The sequence below is a fragment of the Echiichthys vipera genome (genome assembly GCF_963691815.1).
Source record: "Echiichthys vipera genome assembly, chromosome: 11".
Taxonomy (NCBI): domain Eukaryota; kingdom Metazoa; phylum Chordata; class Actinopteri; order Perciformes; family Trachinidae; genus Echiichthys; species Echiichthys vipera.
The window spans coordinates 26,421,269-26,446,415 of NC_139836.1; the positions used below are offsets into that span (position 1 = coordinate 26,421,269).

The 25,147-nt window shown below is 44.2% G+C and overlaps 1 protein-coding gene across 1 annotated transcript in view; it reads right to left on the reverse strand.

Moving 5' to 3' along the window:
* Positions 1–10,450: 10,450 nt before the first annotated feature.
* LOC310953440 (contactin-associated protein-like 4) overlaps positions 10,451–25,147 on the reverse strand; it is a gene marked incomplete at both ends in the record, with an annotated part of 92,068 nt that continues 77,371 nt past the window's right edge. The window contains 7 exons of the mRNA XM_083922478.1: positions 10,451–10,653; positions 18,057–18,128; positions 20,104–20,319; positions 21,835–21,922; positions 22,748–22,881; positions 24,708–24,855; positions 24,892–24,992. Coding sequence (XP_083778604.1) covers positions 10,451–10,653; positions 18,057–18,128; positions 20,104–20,319; positions 21,835–21,922; positions 22,748–22,881; positions 24,708–24,855; positions 24,892–24,992 — 962 coding nt within the window. The remainder of the gene's footprint in view (positions 10,654–18,056; positions 18,129–20,103; positions 20,320–21,834; positions 21,923–22,747; positions 22,882–24,707; positions 24,856–24,891; positions 24,993–25,147) is intronic.

Below are 25,147 nucleotides of genomic sequence, written 5' to 3' on the forward strand. Positions count from 1 at the left end.
GGTCATTTGCACAGTTATCTGAAGTTAGGAGAGTCTACTGTATCTCACACAAAAAAAGTAGAAAAGTAAGAGAAAGTTAAGATAAGAATACGTAAATGTTCTCGATGTTCAGCGCAGAGTTTGAAAGAGACCGAATAAATAACTGAAATAATAATAATAAGTAACCATGAGAACATCGTCACTGCTCCGGATGCTGTGTCATGTGTGATGACGGAGAATACACGGAGGAGGGGACCCAAATGCAGACACGGAACTCAGGAGACGGTATTAACAAATTTAATAAAACTAATTTACAAAAGGTGCACTAACACAAAGGAAAAACACAAAAACTAGATACAAACTGACACGATGAATGGACAAAAGGAACAGGTACACAGGGACACATCAGGGTAGGTAGAAGGTATATAGAGGGTATGTAGAGGGTATGTAGAGGGTATATAGAGGGTATGTAGAGGGTATGTAGAGGGTATGTAGAGGGTATATAGAGGGTATGTAGAGGGTATGTAGAGGGTATGTAGAGGGTATGTAGAGGGTATATAGAGGGTATGTAGAGGGTATGTAGAGGGTATATAGAGGGTATGTAGAGGGTATGTAGAGGGTAAGTAGAGGGTATGTAGAGGGTATGTAGAGGGTATGTAGAGGGTATATAGAGGGTATGTAGAGGGTAAGTAGAGGGTATGTAGAGGGTATGTAGAGGGTAAGTAGAGGGTATGTAGAGGGTAAGTAGAGGGTAAGTAGAGGGTATGTAGAGGGTAAGTAGAGGGTAAGTAGAGGGTATGTAGAGGGTAAGGAGAGGGTATGTAGAGGGTATATAGAGGGTATGTAGAGGGTATGTAGAGGGTATGTAGAGGGTAAGTAGAGGGTATGTAGAGGGTATGTAGAGGGTATGTAGAGGGTATGTAGAGGGTATATAGAGGGTATATAGAGGGTAAGTAGAGGGTATGTAGAGGGTAAGTAGAGGGTATGTAGAGGGTATATAGAGGGTATATAGAGGGTATGTAGAGGGTATATAGAGGGTATGTAGAGGGTATATAGGGGGTATGTAGAGGGTATGTAGAGGGTATGTAGAGGGTATGTAGAGGGTATATAGAGGGTATGTAGAGGGTATGTAGAGGGTATGTAGAGGGTAAGTAGAGGGTATATAGAGGGTATGTAGAGGGTAAGTAGAGGGTATGTAGAGGGTATATAGAGGGTATATAGAGGGTATGTAGAGGGTAAGTAGAGGGTAAGTAGAGGGTATATAGAGGGTATGTAGAGGGTATGTAGAGGGTATATAGAGGGTATATAGAGGGTATGTAGAGGGTAAGTAGAGGGTATGATCCGGCACTGAGTGAGGCTCAGTACCGGATTGATATACAGAGTGGCAGGTGATTAGTGCCAACAAGAATCACCTGCCAGGAAAACAAACTCAAACCAGAAAACAGAAAGAAAGCACATACAGAAGAACACCGACAGAGGGAGACAAAAACAACAACTAAAAAGGAGGGAGAGACTGTCCAGAACCAATCACAGTTCACTGACCCTGTTTTACATGTCGAACAGGACACATCAGAATAAAATGTCCAGCGGAGTTTATCGTTTGGTTTTAGCGTATTTTCACATTCACACGCTTCTTTTGGAAGTAGAATCTAAAATGTCAGCGTCGTGTTTTCGCCTCCAGTTTAAATTATTTCTTCTTATTCTCAGAAAAGTCTCATTTAATATTAAAGCTCCTTCATTCGCTTCATCACATGAGAGTACAACACAGCAGGTCAGTCATCAGACATGTGCATGATGTGTAAGGTCACAGGATTATAATCATATTTATTGTGTTTGTTTGGCTGAATGTAAAGTGTCAGTACGCTGCAGGGACAGTGATCATCACAACAGCATGTCCAGAATCTGACTGCAGCCGTCAAACGTCTCCGTTGGCTCGGCTTCAGCGAGCTGTCGGACAAAATCAAAGTCGAAAAACTCATCTGGGCAAACTATGAATCCATTTGCAAATGCATAATTCAGTTTCCCCAGGTAACCACTTTTTTAAACCGTCATCTTTAATTCATGACTTGAAAATGTCGTTGCTTCTTATTGGCTGCTTATTGTCATTTTGCATCTTTAGAAACACATTTAAAGCGTCAGACCATTGACTGTCCGTCTGACGCCGCCGTGCACAGACAAATTTTAATATAGATGTTGTATAAAGGGATTAATAGATCATTTTCTCGCTTACTTTGTGCAAAAACACCCACGTGATTTTTCACCAAACGCAAAGTTAAAATCAAAGTGAACTGTGAGCAGAACGGCTCTGCTCCCACACTGCTGAGGAACTCGGCACACAACCGTCACCTCTGGGTCGATACTATTGATTATTAACTCCCATCGACCTATCAGAGGAAAAATGAAAAGTGTTTTTCTGTATGGAGTATTACAGATTAAATCAAATAAAGTCTGTGTGAATAATCACCGTTCATGTGCAGGTTTATCTAAGGGCGCACTCACACTGTCCTTCCGCACCGCGACCAGGGCTTTAGGGTACTTGTCCCCCCTCCCTCTCCCCCCGCGCCCCAGCCTTGTTTGTACTCACACTGCCAGGGCCGGCCAATGCTTCTTGCTGTCCATACGACATCACGCCATAACACGTCACACGCATTGATCGCGTGTGTGTGGCTTTGTTTACAAATCTTTCCACAGACCTCAGAGTTTTTGTGCGTCTTGTCGACTGTTTTTGAATATTTTCATCGACCAAATCTGCAGTAAACACTCCACCTCTGCATCACACCAACGTGAACCTTTCACCGCCATTGTTGTTGTTGTTAAATGTCCGCGCATGGTCCGTCCTTCTATTTTCTTTGTCCGAACAGGCGGACATAACGCTACCACCGTAGGGCTCGTGCTCGTACACGTGCGCACGCTCGTGCATGTGCAAACGGCTCTGCTAAAGCCCACCTCTTTCAAGCGGGCCGTGGTCGGCTGTTATGCGCGGAACGGGTGCACTCACACTGCTTAAAGGTACTAGGCTTTAGCTGAAAAAACGGTTTTGGCCCGGTACCGAACGACAGTGTGAGTGCGCCCTAAGACAGCCAGAGCAGAGCCATATGTCATGATCTGGTTCTGTCAGTACCCTCCTCTCTTCCGTTCTGTGTGAGTTTGTCTCCCCCTGTCTGTGTTTCCCTGCATGTTCTCTCCCTCGTCTCTGTGTAGGTCCGGTAGGCGTTCCCCCAAAAGCTGCAGCCTGTTATGCTGATTACCCCAACACCTTAAATACCTGAAGCTGACAGGCATGGTGGGTCAGCCCCAGGAAGAGGACGCTACGGAGTAGGGAATGTTCTTTCTACAGGAGCTGGTGATTCATGGGAGGAGCCCTGTGACCGGGGGGCGGAGGATTCAACTTGTGAACCAATGAGAGCCAGTCTGGGAGTGATTTACATTTTAAAACAATAACAACAACCCAATAAACTTTATTGCTGTATAAATGCCTTGAGTGGGTGGGACTCAGTGCTTTTTATGCCCTCGTGGTTGCACCAACAACTTGGCTCAAAGCCAAGATGACTGCGATTTCTGACCGCAGAGAAACCCTTTAGCCAAGCAGGAAATTCTTTGTTGTTGTTTTTTATAGAACATTTTTAAAACTTTAAGAAGTAATATGGCTTTCCTTGAGTAAGATCATGACAACATTTTTAAACTTTATAATGAAAAAAAAAAGAAAACTCGCCTTGCCATTGAAAACCCTTTTTTTTTTAAAATTTAATTCAATTTAATTAAAAAAATATATATATAGTGATATGACTCAAAGCGTCCTATTCTATTATGACTTTGTCTTTATAACTTTTTTCTAATATTGGACCTAAAGCTGCGTTCAGATGCGATGATAGCGATGTATGGGACAAGACACAAAGTCGACGCACAGAAGCTGTTTCAGGCAAATTTCAAGCAGCACGATGCGATGTCAAATCCATCGCATTATACCGCAAGTTGAAAATATTGAAGGCAAATTTGTGTAACGCTGTGGGTCTGAGGTTAGTCGTGTGCATATGTGTCTTATTTGTAGCTATCAGTTGTGCTTAACTATGAACCAAGTTCGCACTGGTTAGCACTAGCATCACTTTCCCATTTAGTACGACAGGCGTTCGGCTTTGCGACGTACACCACACTTCCACAACACGCACGATGCAGCAGCAGCAGCAGTTATCTCAGCCATGGCTGATGAGAGAAAGGAGACAGAGGGAGAAAATGTTATATTGGCGGGTTCACATCGTCACTTCAATCGCACGGTTGACGCGATGATAATCAGGCAATGCGACGCGTTTCTTGCGATTAAATTCGGCCGATTGCATCCGGTCTGAACGCAGCTTAATACTCGTAGTTGACAGACTGGAATTCAGCCTTTTAGTTTTTATTCTCGCTCTGATTTGCAGCTGTATTAAAGCAGCTTTTCCTGTGTTTATTTCATTTATCGTTGCTTTTAAAGGCTGCATACTGTCCATTGGCATTGTTGCATCTATGAGTCAGATTCTAGTGGTTCTTCAAAATAAAAGTCCTCTGTTTACTTTCATGTTTTTATTGCGTGGCACAAATGCACATGCTCTAAATATTGAAGTCCCCTTTGTCCCTCTATCTGCACCTATGAGCCACATGTAATTTGGTGTTGGCCCTATGGATGGTTCTTTGGATGACACCACACAAGAGGGAACTAAGACCCCATCAAAAGTGTGCACTGTTCTGCTTTGTCTATAAATAACTCTTTCTTTGTTCCTAAAGTTCGATCAAAAACGCTCTTTCTCATGACAGCAAAGTCGTGTCGTGTGAGGTGTGATTCAGTGACGCACTGTCAAACAGGGCCGGCCGCACACAGAGGTGTATTTATAGGATTCAGGTAATTAGTGATGGAGGTCAGGTGTGTCAGCTGAGGTAGGTGAGGTGACGATTTAATAGGCTTTTCTTTTCCCACAGCAACACTTTGATTGGTGGGAAAGGCACATGTGTTACTGATAGCATCAATAATGACCAACTTAGGGCAGATATGACACTTCAAAAGGTGTTGATTTAGTAATTTAGGGGGAAAAAATCACATCTTCTGCAGATATAAATACAAAATACATGTCTTCTCTCTTTCTGGGAATATTTTTAAGGATGAATTGTGCAGAATCAGAATCATTAACACGAGTTATGTCAACTTTAGTTCACTGTGTTCCTTTAATTTTGTAGGATTGCTGAGAAGTGATGAAAGTGTGGGATCTTTTTTTCTAAAATAGACCACACCTACGAGAATCTGTGATTAAAGAAAATACCGGGTCTGGAAATCCCAAAGGAAATCAATAAAAAGCTGTTTTGGTGATAATGAAGTGAAAAGATGCCGGTGTCAGAAACTGCTGTGCAGCGATCATCGTTGGGAAAGTAAGATGAGAGGAAAGAGGAGGGAGAGTAGAAGGCTGACAGGGAGCCACGCTGTCATGTCTGGAGTTTAGGTTGGGAACTATCACGGCGTCTTTGCTTTCACTAAAGTTGCATGAAAAACAAAGCCTCTGACAGCTAAAACTGTGAAAAGGACCGACTGTTCCTGTGATTTTGGGGTTATGTGGCGAGCCGCGTTGCCTCTGCTACGGAAAAAAGTTGTCATGATCTAAATTTGACTCTATAGGTTTCACTTCAGCGGTCCAACCTGTGGCCCGCATGCCGCTGACCCCTGACGACTGCGCTGTCAGTGTGCAAACGTAGGCGGTCGACATGCTGTCAGCAGGGCTTTTTAACAGCGGCGGCCAGCTGACACGGGGGACAGCAGGGTCTCGACTGTGACGCGGCCGGCAGCAGCACACAGCTGAGTCTTTTAACATCAATAAATGTCACATTCATATTCCGCATGCATTTTCCTGCGTGAGTATGATGGATGCACAGGCGATGCAGAGTCCGAGGTTATAATCAGGTGGTTTTTGGAGCCGTTTTCTGTTCGTGTTGCTGCAGTCCCACAGGATCTCTAATCAGGCAGCAGACGGCTGTTAATCACACAGAGCGCACAGTGTTTGGAGAACACTGCATGGCAGAAAGCTCTCCTCTTGAGTTCATCACTTCTTGATTCAACGAACAGTTTGACCGTGCATCGACTGAGCAGAGCGTCAAAGAAAGACATTCAGACATTTAAAGCATGTGTCAAGTATGTCAAATATGTCAAGTATATGAACTTCTCCACTCCAGACAGGTTTTAAAGTATGTGAAAACTACTCTGCAATGATTGAGATTCATTTTGACATGATTGAAAGGGGAAATAACAGCGCGAATCAAGAACCCATTGGGCGAATGGTCGTCTCAAGCATAGACTGTATAAAAAACAGACGTAGCCTCTCCGTCGAGGTCCGTTCTCTCAACTTGATCCAATCGTCCTCGCCTACGGGAGTCGTCTTGTCAGACTTTGACTCCGCCTCATTTACTCTTACCAAAAAAGGGCATGTATGTGACATTTGGGGGGAGGGGCGTACTTCCATCTGGCTGACGATTACCTCCGAGGAGAAGTGAGGGGCAGAGGCTAGCTGTCACTCAAAAGGCCACGCCCCTAATTATTCATAAACTTTAACTTCCAATAAAACAAAAACTAGCCCCTCCCCCTCAGTGTTGTCATGGAGATATGACCTAAACATACAGACTAGAATGTTTTTTTGTCCCAGGCCTTAAACAGGTTTAATGATGCTGTGTAAACGGCCTGTTTAACATGGGGGTCAATGAGAAACTGCTCTGTTATGAAACCGGCCCCTAGTGGACACTCGGAGAACGGACGTTTTTGGCACTTCCTGATTGAATCAACCAGGACGTCACTGTGGTGGGGGCTTGTGCAGAACTCTACTTAAACACAACCCTTACCCTCTATCTCTGTGTAGTGGTGCCTGTTTTTGTGCCCCGGCCCTTTAGTGAGTCTGTTTCCGCCCGTTTGATTGCCGTGTAACGACGACAGTGCCTCATAACAAATGAAGCTCCTGTTTAGGTTTCCGTTTTCCAAATTGCAGCCTAATTTTAACAATGAGATTTATGGCGGCACATCATCACATAATTCAGGTTTAGTCGGAAGAATATAATTCTCATATAATTGTCTTCACTTCAAACAAGCGAGCTGATGATCTTGACTTATGGTCTCAATCGTTTACGGCCGCGGCACGTGTCATTACAACGCGCTTCGTTGTTGTTCTCCCTGATGAGGTGTTATTAGGAGCATGGATGAATCCTTCACTGTAAATAAAACCTGCTGACAACCACACAGTCATCAGAGTCCTGTGTGTGTGTGTGTGTGTGTGTGTGTGTGTGTGTGTGAGTGTGAGAGAGAGAGAAGGGGCGGACAGCAGACTTCTGGAGGGCCTCATCATCTCATAGTTCTGTGTGTCCGTGTGTTATCATCTCCCGGAGAGAGGCTAGGTGGGCCGGTGACAAATATGACATCTCCGGCACCTGGATGCTTCACAAAGCAGCAGATGGTGAAGTTACCTCCTCTCTGCAGACAGATGCATATTTATATCCATCACAAATGTCAAACGGGGAAGAAAAGATTCATCCAATATAGCCACGTAAAAAAAAAAGGGGTCCGGACGTGAACAGATGTAAATTTGTGGTAATGCTGATGTAAGAGAGGCAGAATCGATTCAGACGACGAGGTTTCTAAAGTGCAAACGACGTCGCTCTTTGCGGAAGTTTAAAAGGTGTTCATTGATCGACCGGGAAATCTCGTGTTCATTGATCCAACTCCGCAAAGACTTACAATGGATGCCGTTGGGGTCAGTAATAAATGTGCAGGGTTGTGACGAGATAAAGAGGAAAAAGCAGAAAAAACTGTTTATCTCCACTGGACAGAATTGTTCTTCTTACTTAAACAATATCTGCACAACTCAAAATATTCCAGAAGGTCACTCAAACTCTCCGACAACCACAAACTGATTCCTCAGGACTATTTGAAGGTGCCATATGAAGTTTCTGGCTGCAAAACAATAAAGGGGCTGCAAGAATTTCATGATTAAAGGAAGACATTGTTCGAGATTGTGTACAGTCAACTTTAGATAGGGACACGCCAAACACGACCCTCCTCCTAGTGTTTGCACTGATACATGCTGGCTCCCTTAGGCCACAAAGGCGTCAGGGCCCGTTGGGGAGAGAAATCGCTCTATTCAGTCAGTGCACGAGAAGAGAAATGGAAGTGAGGAAAATCAACAAGCTGCTGTGGCCGTCTCATCTCATCTCATCTTCATCCGCTTATCCGGGGTCGGGTCTCGGGGGCAGCAGCTTTAGCAGGGGACCCCAAACTTCCCTTTCCCGGGCCACATTAACCAGCTCTAACTGGGGGATCCCGAGGCGTTCAACGCAAAGGAGCAGCGGCTCTACTCCGAGTTCCTCACGGATGCTGAACTTCTCCCCCTCTCTCTCTAAGGGAGACTCCAGCCCCCCTCCTGAGGAAACCCATTTCGGCCACTTGTACCCACGACCTGGTTCTTCCGGTCCTGACCCAGCTTTCATGACCACAGGTGAGGGTAGGAACCAAGATTGACCGGTAGATCCAGAGCTTTGTCTTCCTCAGCTCTCTTTTCATCACAACGGTGGGATAGAGCGACTGCAGCACCGCCCCCGCTGCTCCGATTCTCCGGCCAAACTCACGCTCCATCGTCCCCTCACTCGTGAACATGATCCTGAGGTACTTGAAGTCCTTCACTTGGGGTCAGGACTGATGCCAAGGATTGTGGCTGTGAGATTGAAACACAAACTAAGATTATTTACTTTTACCCATTCAGCTCGTTAGCAGAAATAGTTTGTTATTGTCCGTTTACGCAGGGTAAATGTCAATTGTTTCTTTTTCAACATGGAGTTGTGTTGTTAATGGGCTAACTAGTGTCTTGTCCTTCTTGTCGGCCTTCTGGTTTCCCTTTTTGAACAACGAACACAAACTACCGCCACCTGCTGGTGTGGAGAGCTATTTCCTCCCACGCAGAACACAGAACCTACGCTAGTTGGTGCTTGGCTGTAGTCTCTGCGTTGTGTTCAAGCGCCTGTTTTTGATGAGACACAGGAGACATGAGGCGACAGAAATGAACCTCAGGGGCCGTCCACACGAACGCAGGTAGTTTTGAAAGCGCGTGTTTCTCCTTTTCATCGCCTTTCATCCACACGTTACCGCGGTTGTGGGCTCCTGAAAACAGAGTTTTTTGTAACTGGAGTCGGGGTGAACTTCCGAAAGAGTCTGAAAACAGAGGTAAAGCGCAATTTCTTGTCGACACTGTTTGACTTTGACACTGTTTGACGCCACGGATTTTGCAGTTTCATGTGGACGGAGATATTTTTTATCACACTGGTGTGGACGGGATTTTTTTTAACCGGGGGCCATAAAAGTTTTGTTTTAAAAATACCTATGTTCATGTGGACTAGGCCTCAAAGTCTACACTTGTCTCCTGTCACTCAGCGCAGCCACGCCCTTAATTATGCAATACTTTAAGCCTTTATAGAATTTAAACTTGTGGTGACTTCCGGGTTCCACGCAGAACACAGAACGGACTGCTGGTTGGTGCTTGGCTGTAGTCTCTGGGTTGTGTTCAAGTGCCTATGAACGGAGAAATTAGTTACAGAGACCAAAAAGGTGTTTTGTAGCAGGCTGTAAACATGTTTATTTCTGCTGTAAACTGGGGCATTTTAACATTGCGGTCTATGGGGACTCACTCACTCACTCTTGGGACTTGTGCTTCATTTTTTTGGTTGCAACACCACAAGTTAATTCTTCCTTTATGTCTGCATGGTTGCTCGACTGAATCTAAAAGATACGTAAAGGAATGAAGTTGGGAACAGAAAGTCCACAATACATCCGCATCAAAACTTTTACTGTTCAAAACTACATTGAGAGCAAAAAAGGAGCAAAGGAATATAAAGGAAAACGAAAGAGTTCAGTTTCAATAAAAGAGAGCCCTGGTCCGAAACGTCCAGTGCGAACGGATACATTTAACTTTGTCACAGATCGTTACAGCAGGTGCAAAAATATAAATACATACAAAACAAAAACAACTGGATTTTCAATCAACTATAGGCTCACTCACTCCAAACAGTAAAACATTCATTATGCACGTTGGAAAAAGTATTTAAATCGCTTCTGATCCCACGAAGCTGTTTTAACTCGCATATACCGACACCTCCATGAAAAGTCCACTTCCTCATTTAATCAAACATTTACAGAGAAAGGACTGATTGATAGAAAGTCAGGATTTTAAGATTGACGTCATTGAATATTTACAATTCTACCGACAGCATTGATGTATTATAAATCCAACACCTTTGTTCTTGTGCGTCTATGTACATTCTTTACAAAAATACAACCACAGAAGCAAAAACCAAACCAATGACGGCAGGAACAGGAGTGTGTAGTTCTCTGTGTGCGTCTTCGGTTTGTAGAGGAGCGTAAAGCACTGAGGCTCAACAAAGGCACCTCTGTCTCTGCCCGGTCCGCAGCAGGACGACGCTCCGCCTAAATGAAATACTCTCTCTGGTTCTCGCTTGGGCCGTTCTGTGAGCCGCTCTGCGTCTGGCTGCTGAACGCCAGCTCCGGGCCGGCTTCGGGCTTCACCGTTTTCACTTCCTGGCTCTGACACGTCCCCTTCCTCCTGTAGAGGACTCGGGCGGTTACGGCCAACGCGGACACGGTTACAAAGATCACCACCGCGATCACACCTGCAGAGCACAGGAAGTGTCACACGTTACAGCGAAACGGCAGCTCTTTCTCTACTCACCTTATAGAGCTGTGTTAGGGGAGACGCTACGGGCAAATACACAATTCATCTTTTCATGCACAGGTCGATTTTGGACTATTTTCCTTCTTTAATATGTCGTCTTTTAGTCTAGAGGAAAGAAAACATCCAAAATACGCATTTAAGGTGTTTATTTGAGTTCACTTTGTCTGTTTGTGTCTGTAGAAATGAATGAATTAATTACATTTCTTAATTTCAAACAAAATAATATTTATATAGATGAAGCACCATAGAAAATAAACCTCAAATACAAGCAACACAAATTTAAATTAATTGATATTACATGTTCGAAAAGGAGCAGGAAGAAGTTTGCACTTGTTTGTTTCTACCCCTTTATCCACTATTCATCATAACTCATGTATAAACACCTATTTTAGAAATAACTTAATACAATATACAGATAAATAACTATACCATTCTATAATCTACAATATAAATAACTTCATTTCTCTTGAAAAGATCCCTTCAGGACATGTAGTAGGAATTTAACGTCTTCTAATGAACACGTTCTTAGCAACTCATGTTAAAAAGAAGTTAAAAGATGCGGAACTTTAGTTGCAACAACGCACAAAAAATTAAGATTTTAGCCAACAAATGGTGATAGTTAGACTTAGGAATGAAAAACACGTGGTTAGGATGAGAAAACAAGCCTCAAGCCTCAAAAATCGCAAAACCGGAAGTTCATCAAGACACAAAAAACGTTGATTTTAACGTACAGAAGGTGACGGTTAGGGTTAGGCATGAAAAACACGAGGTTAGGATGAGAAAACAAGCCGTAATGGACCAGATTTTGTTAATCAAGCCACAAAAACCATCGATTTTAACCTACAAAAGGTGACGGTTAGCGTTAGGTATGAAAAACACTAGGTTAGGATTAGAAAAACAGCCGTGGATTTGTATTTTACGGATATGAACTGAATCCCGCCCCCTTGGCTTAAAGTCCGGTGTTTTCAGCGGCAGCCTCCATCCCGACCTGCCTCCGTACGCAGCCACTCGTCGTCTTAAACTACGTCACACATGCTGTCACTGCGGGAAATACACACAATATCGACGTGCAATACACACAAACTACTGCTCATTACTTTTTAGTTGTTACATGTACGGATGCTCCACGACAACAGCCTGAAGAATTAAACACATAGTCTGGTTGTAACAATAATGTGTGTCTGATGTGGTTTTTTCCACAAAAAAAGTATAATTTCCTCATTAAAATCCTTAAAAAAGGCTCCTACCTCATTAAAAATGCAAGAATCTATGAATAAGAATATGTTTTCCTGCTGGTCACACGACGTCTCCGAGCCCATTATCAGTGTTTGTGCACTGGAGGCTTCGAGTTCCTACATCACACTTGTATAAACCTGCAAATTCGACCGGGATTGACTTCCAAACTAGTTGTGATGTCACAAATGACGGCTGTAGGCCCGCCCCTTCAATTCAGATTTTTATAATGAGCAGAGTGAAACTTTTCCACTTTCAGCAGATAAATGTGAGAATAATGTTCTCGTGTCAAACTCTGCACATGCATCGTTCTGCACAGTGAAGCTCAAACATCCATCTGGAGCAACAACGGAGAGGGGGACTTTAAATTCACCCAAAGTTAGCGTTGGATAATATCTCCAAAATGAGTTTTTCTCCACTTTAAGACAATAAATCTCCACCTCAGCGGCACTTACACTCACCCAACCCTTCAGTTTCATTCCCATCTATATTCTGAAGGATTTCACAGAGGGCGTTTGTTCATATATCATTCATAGCCTGATTTATACAACATTTATTCCTAAAAACACGGAGAAGATTGATTTCTGTTGGCAGTATTTTCTGGTATCTTTAAAAACCTTTAACCTCCAAGCAAGGATTTTGAGTCTTGTGTCATCCAACGTTCACATTTCTGCTCTGGAAATGGAAAATTAGCTCATAGTTCACAGGATAACGCATCGTTTACATATTTAAACGTAACATTTCCAACAATAACAGAACAAATGTTTGTCATTATGTCAGCTGGGGGAAGTTTTTACCTTATAAAACCATTTGTATCATATTTGCTACGCTAGTTTCTGAGAGCTCTTTGTCTCTCTCTGTCCATCTGTCCGTCTTTCTCTCTCTGTCCATGTGTCCGTCTTTGTGTCCATCTTTGTCTCTCTCTGTCTTTGTGCCTGTCCTTGTCTCTCTCTGTCCATCCGTCTGTCTTTCTCTCTCTCTGTCCATGTGTCTGTCTTTGTGTCTGTCGTTGTCTCTCTCTGTCCACCTGTCTGTCTTTGTTTCTCTCCGTCCATCTGTCTGTCTTTCTCTCTCTCTGTCCATGTGTCTGTCTTTGTGTCTGTCGTTGTCTCTCTCTGTCTTTGTGTCTGTCCTTGTCTCTCTCTGTCCACCTGTCTGTCTTTGTTTCTCTCCATCCATCCGTCCGTCTTTGTCTCTTTCTGTCCATCTGTCTGTCTTTCTCTCTCTCTGTCCATGGGTCTGTCTTTGTGTCTGTCCTTGTCTCTCTCTGTCCACCTGTCTGTCTTTGTTTCTCTCTGTCCATCTGTCTGTCTTTGTGTCCATCTTTGTCTCTCTCTGTCTGTGTCTGTCCTTGTCTCTCTCTGTCTTTGTGTCTGTCCTTGTCTCTCTCTGTCCATCCGTCCGTCTTTCTCTCTCTCTGTCCATCCGTCCGTCTTTGTCTCTTTCTGTCCATCTGTCCGTCTTTGTGTCCATCTTTGTCTCTCTCTGTCTTTGTGTCCGTCTTTGTCTCTTTCTGTCCATCTGTCTGTCTTTCTCTCTCTCTGTCCATATGTCCGTCTTTGTTAGATTAGAACTTTCTGACTCTTTTTTCATGGGTCCGACTTTATAGGGTTAAGGTGATATACACAGTATATTTTCGTTTTACCCTCTCCACCTGTGGTTTCTCCCCTTAAAAGAACAAAAACAGGTCCGTTTATTGTTTTCCCTCCTTGAATCACAGCCGAATATCAACTATATAAACTAAAAAACTAATAAAATCAAGAACTAAACTATTTTTTTATACAGATCAACTGAAAAACAGACTTAAAAAATCTACAACATTGATGTATAATTAGACGGGCGGCTCAGGAGGTGGAGCGGGTCGTCTGCTGATAAGAAGATCCGCATGTCAAAGTACCCGAGGCATTTGAATTGTTAGATTTAGAACGATCTCAGAACATCCAGAAGCTTCCGATTGGTCGACCTCAGCACTCGAATTGGAGTATGATGATGCACAAGTCCTACTAAATACTGTAATGCCCAGTTCAGACCAAGGATTTGCAACGAGACCAGCTGAAACTTGCAACGTGGGGGTCTGAACGTCCTGAAACCTGCCAGTTCAGACCAAGGAGAGGAGACGAGACGGTTTATAGTCTCCATAGCAACGCCTCTCTGTACATCCGACTATAACCACCGACTTTCCAGGCTTTCTTTGGTAGCTGGATATAACTTGTAGCATTATAAAACATAAACGAGGACAGAGGTAGTGAGGTAGGGGAGGTTTTCGTTGCCACCGTACTCTACGGGGGAATTGTTGGGTCTATGCCTACTCTGTAAAGTGTCCTGTGTCAAGATCTGGTTCTGTCAGTGCCCTCCTCTCCTTTGTCTTGTGTGTGTTTGTCTCCCTCTGTCTGCGTTTCCCTGCATGTGCTTCTCCCTGTCTGTCTGTAGGTCCGGTAGGCGTTCCTCCAAAGCTGCAGCCTGTTATGCTGATTACACCAACACCTTAAAAGCCTGAAGCTGGCAGGTATGCAGCGCCGGACCGTCGTCGACCCAACCTTGGTAAAACTATTCCCCCCGGACTGGCATCCCCTCTCTCGTTGTGGTTTTCACGCTCCCCGTTGTCAGCTTACTAATCGTGTTTGTGTTTTGTCTTTCTCCGTAGTTTCCCGTGTTCCCGTTTCCCGTCCGTCTCCTGATCTCCCGTCGCCTCCCCGTTCCTGTATTCCCGTGTTCGTTTAGTTAGTCGTGTGTTTGTTTATCTGTAGTGTTTTTGCGTTTGTCCGTTTGTATCATTAAACGTTTTATTCGTAACTTTATTTTTGTCCGTGTCTGCATCTGAGTCCACTTTTGTGTTATACCTGTACTGTTCATGACATCCTGAGATAACTTTTGTTATGATTTGGCACTGTAAATAAAATTGAATTGAATTGAATAGGTACTTGCTACAGCTGCATTTGTAGTTGTGATGATTCACTGCTTTGTTCTGGATTACAGAGCTCGCTCTCCATATTCAGTGTATTGCTCCCTCTCTCTCCCTCTCTTTGGTCTGAACTGGGCTTAAGGTGGCGTCAGAACATTTAAAAACAAACAATAACATTGTCAAATCATAACAAAAGTTATGCCAGGACGAGACAGAGTAAGTCTGGACCACATTCTTTGATTTACAGGCTACTCCCTAATGAGCATAGTCGACGGGAAGCCAGTGGAGGGAGGCCAAATGAATATGAAGGACGTTTGTGGATATATTAGAAGATGAGATGCATTCTGTTCGAACTGCAGACGACTGATCAATGTCTACGTGCAAAGACTTCTAACAGTCCAACCCAGAGGTAATAAAAGCACTAATAACTCTCTGGACAGGTCTGTAGCGTCTCTACACAGCTGGACTTCTTCCCTCAATTCTTTGCAAAACCCGCTCAAGGTCTGGCAACTTCCCTGGGGGGGGGGGGGGGGGTGAGCGAACAGCAATCATCTGGTCCCGTCAATAATTCTGACTTGGCTGCAGGTCGGGACTCTGATTAAACATTGTTGTATCGCAGACATTCCTGTGCAGCTTTGGCTTTAGTTGGGGATTGTCGTCTCCTCACACAGACGGCAGCGGGTGTTTTGTTTCAGCTGGAAATTCACATCGTGTCGCGGAGCAAAGCGCCGGGAGTCCAGATGATCTCGCTGCAGAGCCCTTGGCATGCCGTGGTTACCCTGAATTGTGTGATTTCACTTCATTATTGTACAAAAATTGAAGAGAAAATCTAAAACGACAGCGTGGTGGAAAATCCGTTTAACAATGGATGTTAATGATAATTGTGAGGTTGATTGGAAAGGACATTGTCTTCAAAATAAAAGCCTTTACAATGAATTTCTGTCAAAGTTCTCCGATACGGTATCTCCTTCTGTTTTAAACAGTTTAAATGATTTACAGCAATAATTTGGAGCTTTGCTTACACAGATAAGTGGAGTATCTTTGTCGTGATTGGTTCTGGACAGTCTCTCCCTCTCCTTTTTAGTCGTTTTTTACTCCCTCTGTCTGTGTTTTTCTGAATGTGCTCTCTTTCGTTTCTCTGGTTTTGAGTTTGTTTTCCTGGCAGGTGATCCTTGTTAACATCACTGCCGGATCATACCCATCTACATACCCTGATGTCTCCCTGTGTACCTGTCCTCTTGTGTCCATTCATCGTGTCAGTTTGTATCAGTTCTCTTCCTGTTTTTCCTTTGTGTTAATGCACCTTTTGTAAATAAGTTTTATTAAATTTGTTAATACCGTTTCCTGAGTTCTGTGTCTGCATTTGGGTCCCCTCCTCCGTGTATTCTCCGTCATCACACATGACAATCTTATTTGACATCTCTATTTGAAGTCTCATTTGTGCATTTAAAGATAGTTTTACTCACACACTGCTTATTTTACTCTTCTTCTTGTTTGAGTTTGAACTGATATTAAAGCATGCAGGGAGCAGATTTCAACTGAATGACCTGTGAACATATGAACCTTATCATGAAATGTGAGAGCAGAACTGAACCAAATTGGAGATTAAACATTACATTAGGAAATAAAACTCCTACTTAAAAATAACTGGTGAGTGGCTCAACAGGCAGCAAGAAAACATTAGATTGCTTTCTCGGTCATTGGTCGAGCAGCCAGCGCATTTTCTCCAGGCTCTGAGGGCAGTCGCAGCTAATAGCAGGCCTCCGCACCGAGCAATAACAAGTGTTGTTCTCGGACTACAAAGTCATTTGTATTGTAATTAGCTGTGGTTTCCTTCGTGTGTTCAGGCGCAGTTACGCTGTTTGAGGAATAACTTTTTTCATTAAAACTTCACGACCGCATGCAAATTTTATGAAAACGCTCCAAACCAATGAATATTTCAAAACAAAGGAAAAGTCTCCACAAAACTCCAAAACTCAAATCTACAGCACACACATAAATGTTTCATTCAACTATTTGATTGTATCCATCAGTGTATGCATGGACGGATTACTGAACAGGCCAACCACGCACAGACCTAAGGGCCCATAAACTCATAAAATGTTGCTGAAAAAACCCACAAAATGATCACAGAGAGATGCTAAATGACCGCAACTATACACAAAACTAACAAAAACGACACAAAAATGACAACAAAGACACACTAAATGAATGAAAATAGATGTAAAATGACCCCAGGGAGAAACGAAACAATGACATAGAAATGTAAAATATCTAAAAATAGATGCAAAGCCACCACAAAAAGATGCAAAATGTCTAAAAAAATAGATGCAAAACCAACACAACAAAATGCAAAATGACTAAAAATAGATGCAAAACCACCACAACAAAATGCAAAATGTCTGAAAATTGATGCAAAACCACCACAACAAGATATAAACTGTCTCAAAATTGATGCAAAACCACCACAACAAGATATAAACTGTCTCAAAATTGATGCAAAACCACCACAAAAGATGCAAAATGTCTAAAAATAGATGCAAAACCACCCCAAAGATGCAAAATGTCCAAAAATAGATGCAAAACCACCCCAACAAAATGCAAAATGTCTGAAAATAGATGCAAAACCACCACAAAAAGATGCAAAATGATTAAAAATAGATGCAAAACCACCACAAAAGGATGCAAAATGTCTAAAAATAGATACAAAACCACCACAACAAGATGCGAAATGTCTAAAAATAGATGCAAAACCACCACAAAAAATGCAAAATGTCTGAAAATAGATGCAAAACCACCACAAAAGATGCAAAATGTCTAAAAATAGATGCAAAACCACAACAAAAGGATGCAAAATGTATAAAAACAGATGCAAGAGCACCATAAAAAGATGCAAAACAATTACAAAGACATACAAAACAACTAAAAATGGATATAAAATGACCACAAAGAGAAACAAAATGACTGAAAGTAGAGAATTTGGGTGTCTTGTTCCTACGTAGACAGATTGGGGGTCCACTTACATGTCTGTGCCCAGGGACCCATGGTCTCAGAATCAGTCCATGAATATATGAAGTTTAAGTTTTAATCTCTATCTTAACTGAGCTCTTTCACGTCACAACACCTCTCTTGTTTTGCAGACAGTTTCTGTCTCATGATGGAGGATAACGGCGGTACCGCGGTGCAAAGTGTTGCTGCTACAGTACCTCCAATTAGAGCCGAGTCACTCCTGACGGCATTAACCAGAGGCTGACCCGCTCCGACTGATCCAGACTGGCCTGCAGCACAGAGACACAGGAGAAAGGCAGAGGAGTGGCAGAGGTGCAGGAGTGACGGGAGAAATGAGAGAAGAGGGAGAAGACGGATCACAGGGGAGGAAAAAGAGAGATGAGGAGGAAAGGGAAGAAAGGTTAGCAGGAGAGAAGAAAAGGAGGGGGTGGTTATTGGTGACAGAGAGGTGCTCGATAGAGACATGATGAAGAATAATGGATACCACAGCACACCTCCACTCAACTCTCTGTTTGAGTGACCACAGGGGAAACGTATGGCATAGGGAAGTGAATTAATTGCCTCATCTGCTGACCATTATAACCCTGTGTCATTACACAAGTAGACACACAAAGGCCCCATTGTAAAGTTTGAGAGGTAGCACCCACACGGGAAGCATCATTTGAGCTCCTTTAGCAAGTGGGTTCTCTAATTTTACAAATACAACTTCAATATGTAAGACATAAACATGGTGAACCCCGGAGTCGGGCCACCATCCTCTCACGTATTAAATGTCCGCAGCTATTAGAAGCTGTGTGGAGGAAAGCTACACCCGCTAAAGTGACACAGACCTCAGTCCAGAGCCCTCCAACCTGCCGCCCCCTGCCATTCCCGCTCAAGTCAGGCCTTAAATAACACAGAGTAAAAGAAGATAAGGGGTTTAAAAGAATGGATACATATACCGCATAAGACACACGCCAAAGTTAACAGATAGAGAAGCAATGGCCGCATCAAACACCTGATCTATTGTTACAAAATATGTTCAAGAGCAGAACGTGTGAATGAGATTTGTTCGCTCATTCGCATTAGGATATATTTTGGCCAGTCTGTCATTAGCACGGTGGATTGCTTACTCCGGGTAGGGAATGAGTCCTTACCCCAAGTGAAGGAGTTCAAGTACCTCGGGATCATGTTCAGGAGTGAGGGGACGATGGAGCATGAGTTTGGCCGGAGAATCGGAGCAGCGGGGGCGGTGTTGCAGTCGCTCTACCGCACCGTTGTGACGAAAAGAGAGCTGAGCCGGAAGGCAACACTCTGGATCTACCGGTCAATCTTGGTTCCTACCCTCACCTGTGGTCATGAAAGCTGGGTCAGGACCCAAAGAACCAGGTCGCGGGGACAAGCGGCCGAAATGTGTTTCCTCAGGAGGGGGGCTGGAGTCTCCCTTAGAGAGAGGGGGAGAAGTTCAGCATCCGTGAGGAACTCGGAGTAGAGCCGCTGCTCCTTTGCGTTGAAAGGAGCCAGTTGAGGTGGTTCAGGATCATCTGGTAAGGATGAACCCTGGGCGCCTCCCTAGGGAGGTGTTCCAGGCACGTCCAGCTGGGAGGAGGCCTCGGGGAAGACCCAGGACCAGGTGGAGAGATTAGATCTCCACACTGGCCTGGGAACGCCACAGGATCCCCCAGTTAGAGCTGGTTAATGTGGCCCGGGAAAGGGAAGTTTGGGGTCCCCTGCTAAAGCTGCTGCCCCCGCGACCCGACCCCGGATAAGAGGCTGAAGATGAGATGAGATGTCATTAGCACAGTGAATTCTGGGTAGTATTTTACATTGGATTAAGCTGTAACGGGCATATACGGAGGAGGAGTTAACCAGGTCTAAGATGAAAATCTTACGGGTTATAACTTTAACCAGGTAAGGATGACCTCTTTTCCAAGGGACGTTTTAAACACACTAAACAAACATACAGCTTACAATGCAGTGTTTCAACCAACAAACAGGCAAACTTTAAAACACATTAAGCAAGACACAATATCAGGATCTATCTAGGGAAGCAGTAACAGGCTCCAAATGAATTATCCTCCAACGCCTTCACTAAATCTTTTAAAGGCTCTAATTGGGATCAGCCTATCAAGCTGTAAACTGTCTGCAAGTGGTTCCAGAGCGTGGGGGGAAGAGGACTTAAAGGTCTGTTTCCACAGTTCAGTGTGAACCTCCGGGACCCTGCAGGGCAATGACAACGCCAATTAAGAAAAGTTTTCCTCTGACCTGATAGGTGGTGTGTGGTTTCTGCTGCGTAGGGATTGGCCGAAGAGGAGCCACAAATGGACTGAGCCAGCGGGCCGGTGACGACGACGGGGCTGGTGATCGGGTGGAGGACGGCAGCTTTCAGAGGGCTGATGGAGTTGAAGAGGACAGCGGACAGACAGCCGGTGAAACCCAGAGAGGCGAGCCGAGACAGCTCCGGATCCAGCTCTGCAGCGTCTGGAGAGAAAAGAGGACGATGACGATGAGGACCTGGAAACCATGACTCACATCTGAAAGTATGCATCGTCGTCTGGTAAAACCTACAACACGAGCTGTGCAGCACATAATGAGACCTGGCTTTAATATTGTTGTTTGGCACAAGTGGCAAACCCAGTACACACACTAAAGAACGTTTCTCTATACTTGCAACAAAAGCACTTTTATTATGTACTGCGTCAAGTAATCATACTGTACCACTACTGATGACAATTATAATTAAATTGCTTTGCTACGACTGGAAAACCTTGCACCGCTGTCCGAATGAACCATTAGCAAATGTGATCATGATCATGGATTAACTTCTCTTATTACCGCAGGCTCTGGGTGTGCTGCAGTCCTGCCTGTGGTTTGTCCAAGTGTCGGTACAATCATCGTCAAACACTGTCTCTTTAATCGTTATCATCTCAATCATATGGAGGAGACTAGAAAGAGTTGGTAATGTGTGGTAAATGATAAATGGACTTGTACTTATAAAGCGCCTTTCTAGTCTTCTGACTACTCAAGGTGCTTTCACAGTGTTTGTCACATTCACCCGTTCACACAGACATTCAGACTGATGGCAGTGGACATCTACAGACCATCTAATCTGACCATTCACACCACATTTACACACCCATGCGCAGCAAAGGGGAGCAATTCAGGGTTCAGTGTCTTGCCCCAGGACACTTCGACATGCCGACCGGGGGAGGTGGGGATCGGACTGCCGATCTCTCGAATGGAAGACGACCCACTCTGCCGCTGAACCACAGCCGCGTTTGAAATCGTTCCCTATCACAGAATAGGTGCACTGTATAGTGCGTACAGCATTTAGGGGTGGTGAATTCTCAGTATTTTATTTTATTCACTACATAGTCCTCTATAAAATACCCACAATGCACAGGTAATTTGAGTGTATATATGATGTACACAATGTAAACGTATACCACAATGTAATGTGGCCGTGTTTTACCAGGAGAAGAAGAAGCAGAAGAGGTGCTAACGGTAGCCAGGTATCTGAGAGCTAACTGCTGTTAGCAACTACTGTTACTCAGGAGCTGACTACTGTAACTGCTGTTACTACTGTAACTCTGTAAAGTCACACACATTATCGTCTTCGTGTCTTCCCTTGCTGGAGATCTTCATAACGAGTCATGGGATGTTTTGATATATTGTGTTCAGCTATTCTCTGAGTCAAAAGAACAATGTGCATTACTCGTGTTTACAGCTGGACAATAAATCCAGCTACATTCACTTGCTGTCACGTCAAACCTTTTAAATGGTGCTGAGAGTTCCCGGCATTTGTATCCATTTCTACGTGTGTACTTTACCCGCTATATATCGTCTAGACAACTGTCGTCTCTGTGATCCAAACAACATGATGGAAGTTTCCAATACCTCATTGTCTGATGGGGCAGAACATCTCTGATATGAGTCTGTCTGAGTGCTCTGCAGCCTGAGAGGCCTCGTCTGGGTTTCTGTAGCCGTCACACTTACTGCTCACTCTGCCGAGAACCAGCGACCTCATGGCATTGAATTCTACATCAGACGTCAAGTTGAATTCCTCTTTGGCGTTCAGGTCGACCTGGAAGAAAAAGCGCGCGTTTCATTTCAAAAAAACATTGCTGGTATGTGAAGCGCTTTAGTTTTTGTGATTCTCCTCTGACAAAACACGACACAGAGCAAAAGGCTGCGTTATGCTGAGATGGTTAGAAACTCTGGTCATTGGTCATCAGGACACGGGAATGTTATCTCCCTCCTTCTACTGCTCCTTTTGATCTCAACTGAGACACACACACACACACACAGGCCTCAAGTATGCACACATGCACAGGTCCTATACACATGCATTGATAGAGAGATGTCAGAGCAAGAGGGCTGCCCCATGAGAAGTGCCCAGGGGTCCGGTGCCTTGGTCAAGGGCACCTCGGCAGTGCCTAGGAGGTGAAATGGCAACTCCCCAGCCACCAGTCCACCCTCCTTCCTTAGTCCATATGTGGATTTGAACCACAAACCCTTCGGTGCCCAAGCCAACAGCTGTGTATCATGAAAGTGAACGTTCTCCTCAAACAGAGTCAGGCACCACAGCATGAATATAGTGTAAAAAACAGGAACCTGCCAAACACAGCTGAGTGTTTTTAAAACACAGCTGAGCATTTTTAAGCCGGAGGATCTCGTGCCCAAAGCCAGAAGAGCAAGTCTTATTTTGAAAGTTAGAGAGAAAAGCACTCTGCGTCCACTGTTCTCCTGCAGCTCAGTCTGTATTATGTGTGCCTGCAGTTCCTCCCTGCTGTCTTCTTGAAGGTTTTCCCGCTGGTCGCTGAAGTTGACTGACAGAGAGGCTGCTGGGAACACCAGGGTGACTCAGGGTTTGGTACCGTGTGTGTGTGTGTGTGTGTGTGTGTGTTACCTGCACAGAGACAGCATCTGCCAGTCTCTTAATGCTGATAGCATGCAGCTGCCCGTTGGCGAGGTTCCTCACTCTGCTCCTCAGGATCTCTGTGTCTTTGCTGCTGTCCAGTCTGTATCGCACCTCCAGAGTGTCTGCAGAGGACAGAGCAGGCGATACCTTCATTGTAAACAACGTCCTACAAAACAGTGTGTTAGTCCGCCTCTTCATACTTTCTAAACGTTCTGCAGCACTCACCCAGAGCCCACTGGTCCCTACTGAAGTTTTATATTGTCTGTGAGTTTTTGTTCCGTTTTAATTTCAGCTACCTGCCGACTATCTGATCATCGCGTCGTCTCTAATGATACTCATCAGCCTCCTCTAGCCACGCTCATTGAAGCAGCCTCGTCACACTCTCTCACTCAAGTTGATGAGACACCGGTGTTTGAGCACATTTGCACAATCCACATAGAAAAGGTCTATTTTCATTCCAGATCAGTGCAATGATATTGATCCGGCCGTACTTTACACCATCCCTCTCTATAAAGCATCAAAACTAAGCAACAAAACTACAGTTTTTACATAAGAAATATTCTCCTTTGTTGTTTATTCAAAGGCTCTACAGAGACACAGTTGTGTACATTGAAACCCTGACTGTGACAGCACCAAACATCCCAGTATGATACATCTGAAGCAGGGCACTATGTTCTAAACTCTGCATATATTTATTTTTTTATGTAAGCAGGTAAAAGTCTGATTAGATAAGAATCTCTTTTCCAAGAGCTCCCGGACAGCATTAACACTGTTACAACTAAAAATAGAAGAATACAAACAGACGAGGGCGACTGTGGCTCAGTGGAAGAAGTGGGTCGTCCTCCATTCGAGAGATCGGTGGTTCGGTCCCCACCTCCTTCGGTCCACATGTCGAAGTGTCCTAGGGTAAAACACTGAACCCAGAATTGCCCCTCGTGCTGCGCATGGGTGTGTAAATGTGGTGTGAATGATTAGATTAGATGGTCTGTAGATGTCCACTGCCATCAGTCTGAATGTCTGTGTGAACGGGTGAATGTGACAAACACTGTGAAAGCGCCTTGAGTAGTCAGAAGACTAGAAAGGCGCTTTATACGTACAAGTCCATTTACCAGACAAATACAACAGTGAGCACCATATCCTGTTAAAATGCATTAAAAAACACAGATGGTACCAGTTTTTAAGCCATTTCAGCAGGGAAAAAAAAGGCGCATTTCACATTTTACCTCACTTTTTCTTAAAAAGTGAGCGAAGCGTCTGATATTACACCGCCACGCTGCGATGGTATTGGCCAGAATCGCCCGCTGGTATCTTTATTAAAGTGCATTAGTGATGCATCACCCTCATGCACAGGGCTCGAACAGTAACAGTTGCCATTTTGAGGAATTTTTAATCAACGTTTGGCCCTTGGATGCCATCAGTGGCAATCGCTCTTCAACATATTAAACATGGAGGGCAGCGACAGTCCGTCAGACGCCGTGCACACAGGAGTCTGTTTCCAAATGAAGTTAATAGACTGTGGAAACAACTCATTTTGTTTGTTAGGCTTTCTTTTATTTAACATAGCGTTTGTGAATTATTCATTACAAGTATTTTAATTACTCACTACACGAGGTGACCAAACGTGGCAACCATGTTTTCAGTTTCAGCAAACGCATCAATAATTCTACGAATGATCCATGATGATGTTTATTTTTGATTATATTATTATATTCCAGAGATCCCCGTCGTGTTTTCAGCGGCGCTCATGTCTTTGTTTGCACCCTGGATGCCAAACTGGAACATACAGGACCATCCAGTGAACTCAAGTCATCAAGTAGAACCAAAACAACATCTTCTAAGAGTGAAATAGAGGAATAAACAAAAAACTTCCTTCTCTCAGACTAGAGAGATGAATGATTAAATAAGACATATAAGCATTGACAGATGGTAAGTGGATCCGAGTGCTCACCGTGCTTGTTGAGCAGCAGAGCCAGGTACTCTCTGTGGTAGGAGCTGACGTAGAGGAGCAGAGCGGGACTCTGGCTGGTCCTGAAGCTCAGGGAAATGTTTTCTGCTCTCAGGGTCATGTCAGAGTAGATGGAGGAGGGCCGGGCGCTGCTGCTGCCACTGCTGCTGCTGCCGCTGCTGCCGCTGCTGCTGCCGCTGCTGCTGCTGCTGCGGTTCAGGTCGCTCAACACTGGCTCCTTGAAGGTGTAGCTGATGGACGTTCCTGACTTGAAGCTGGCTGAAACCTCTGCAGCAGGGGGTGGAGATGATGCCAGAAAGTTTCACTACAAAGTGGAGTAGCGTCATGTAGATGAAGCTGGTTTACAGCTTTATTCATGCTTTGCGGAGAGGGTATGATTTGCATTTAAATTTAAATTTGAACGAGTATAGTAGGACTTCGCT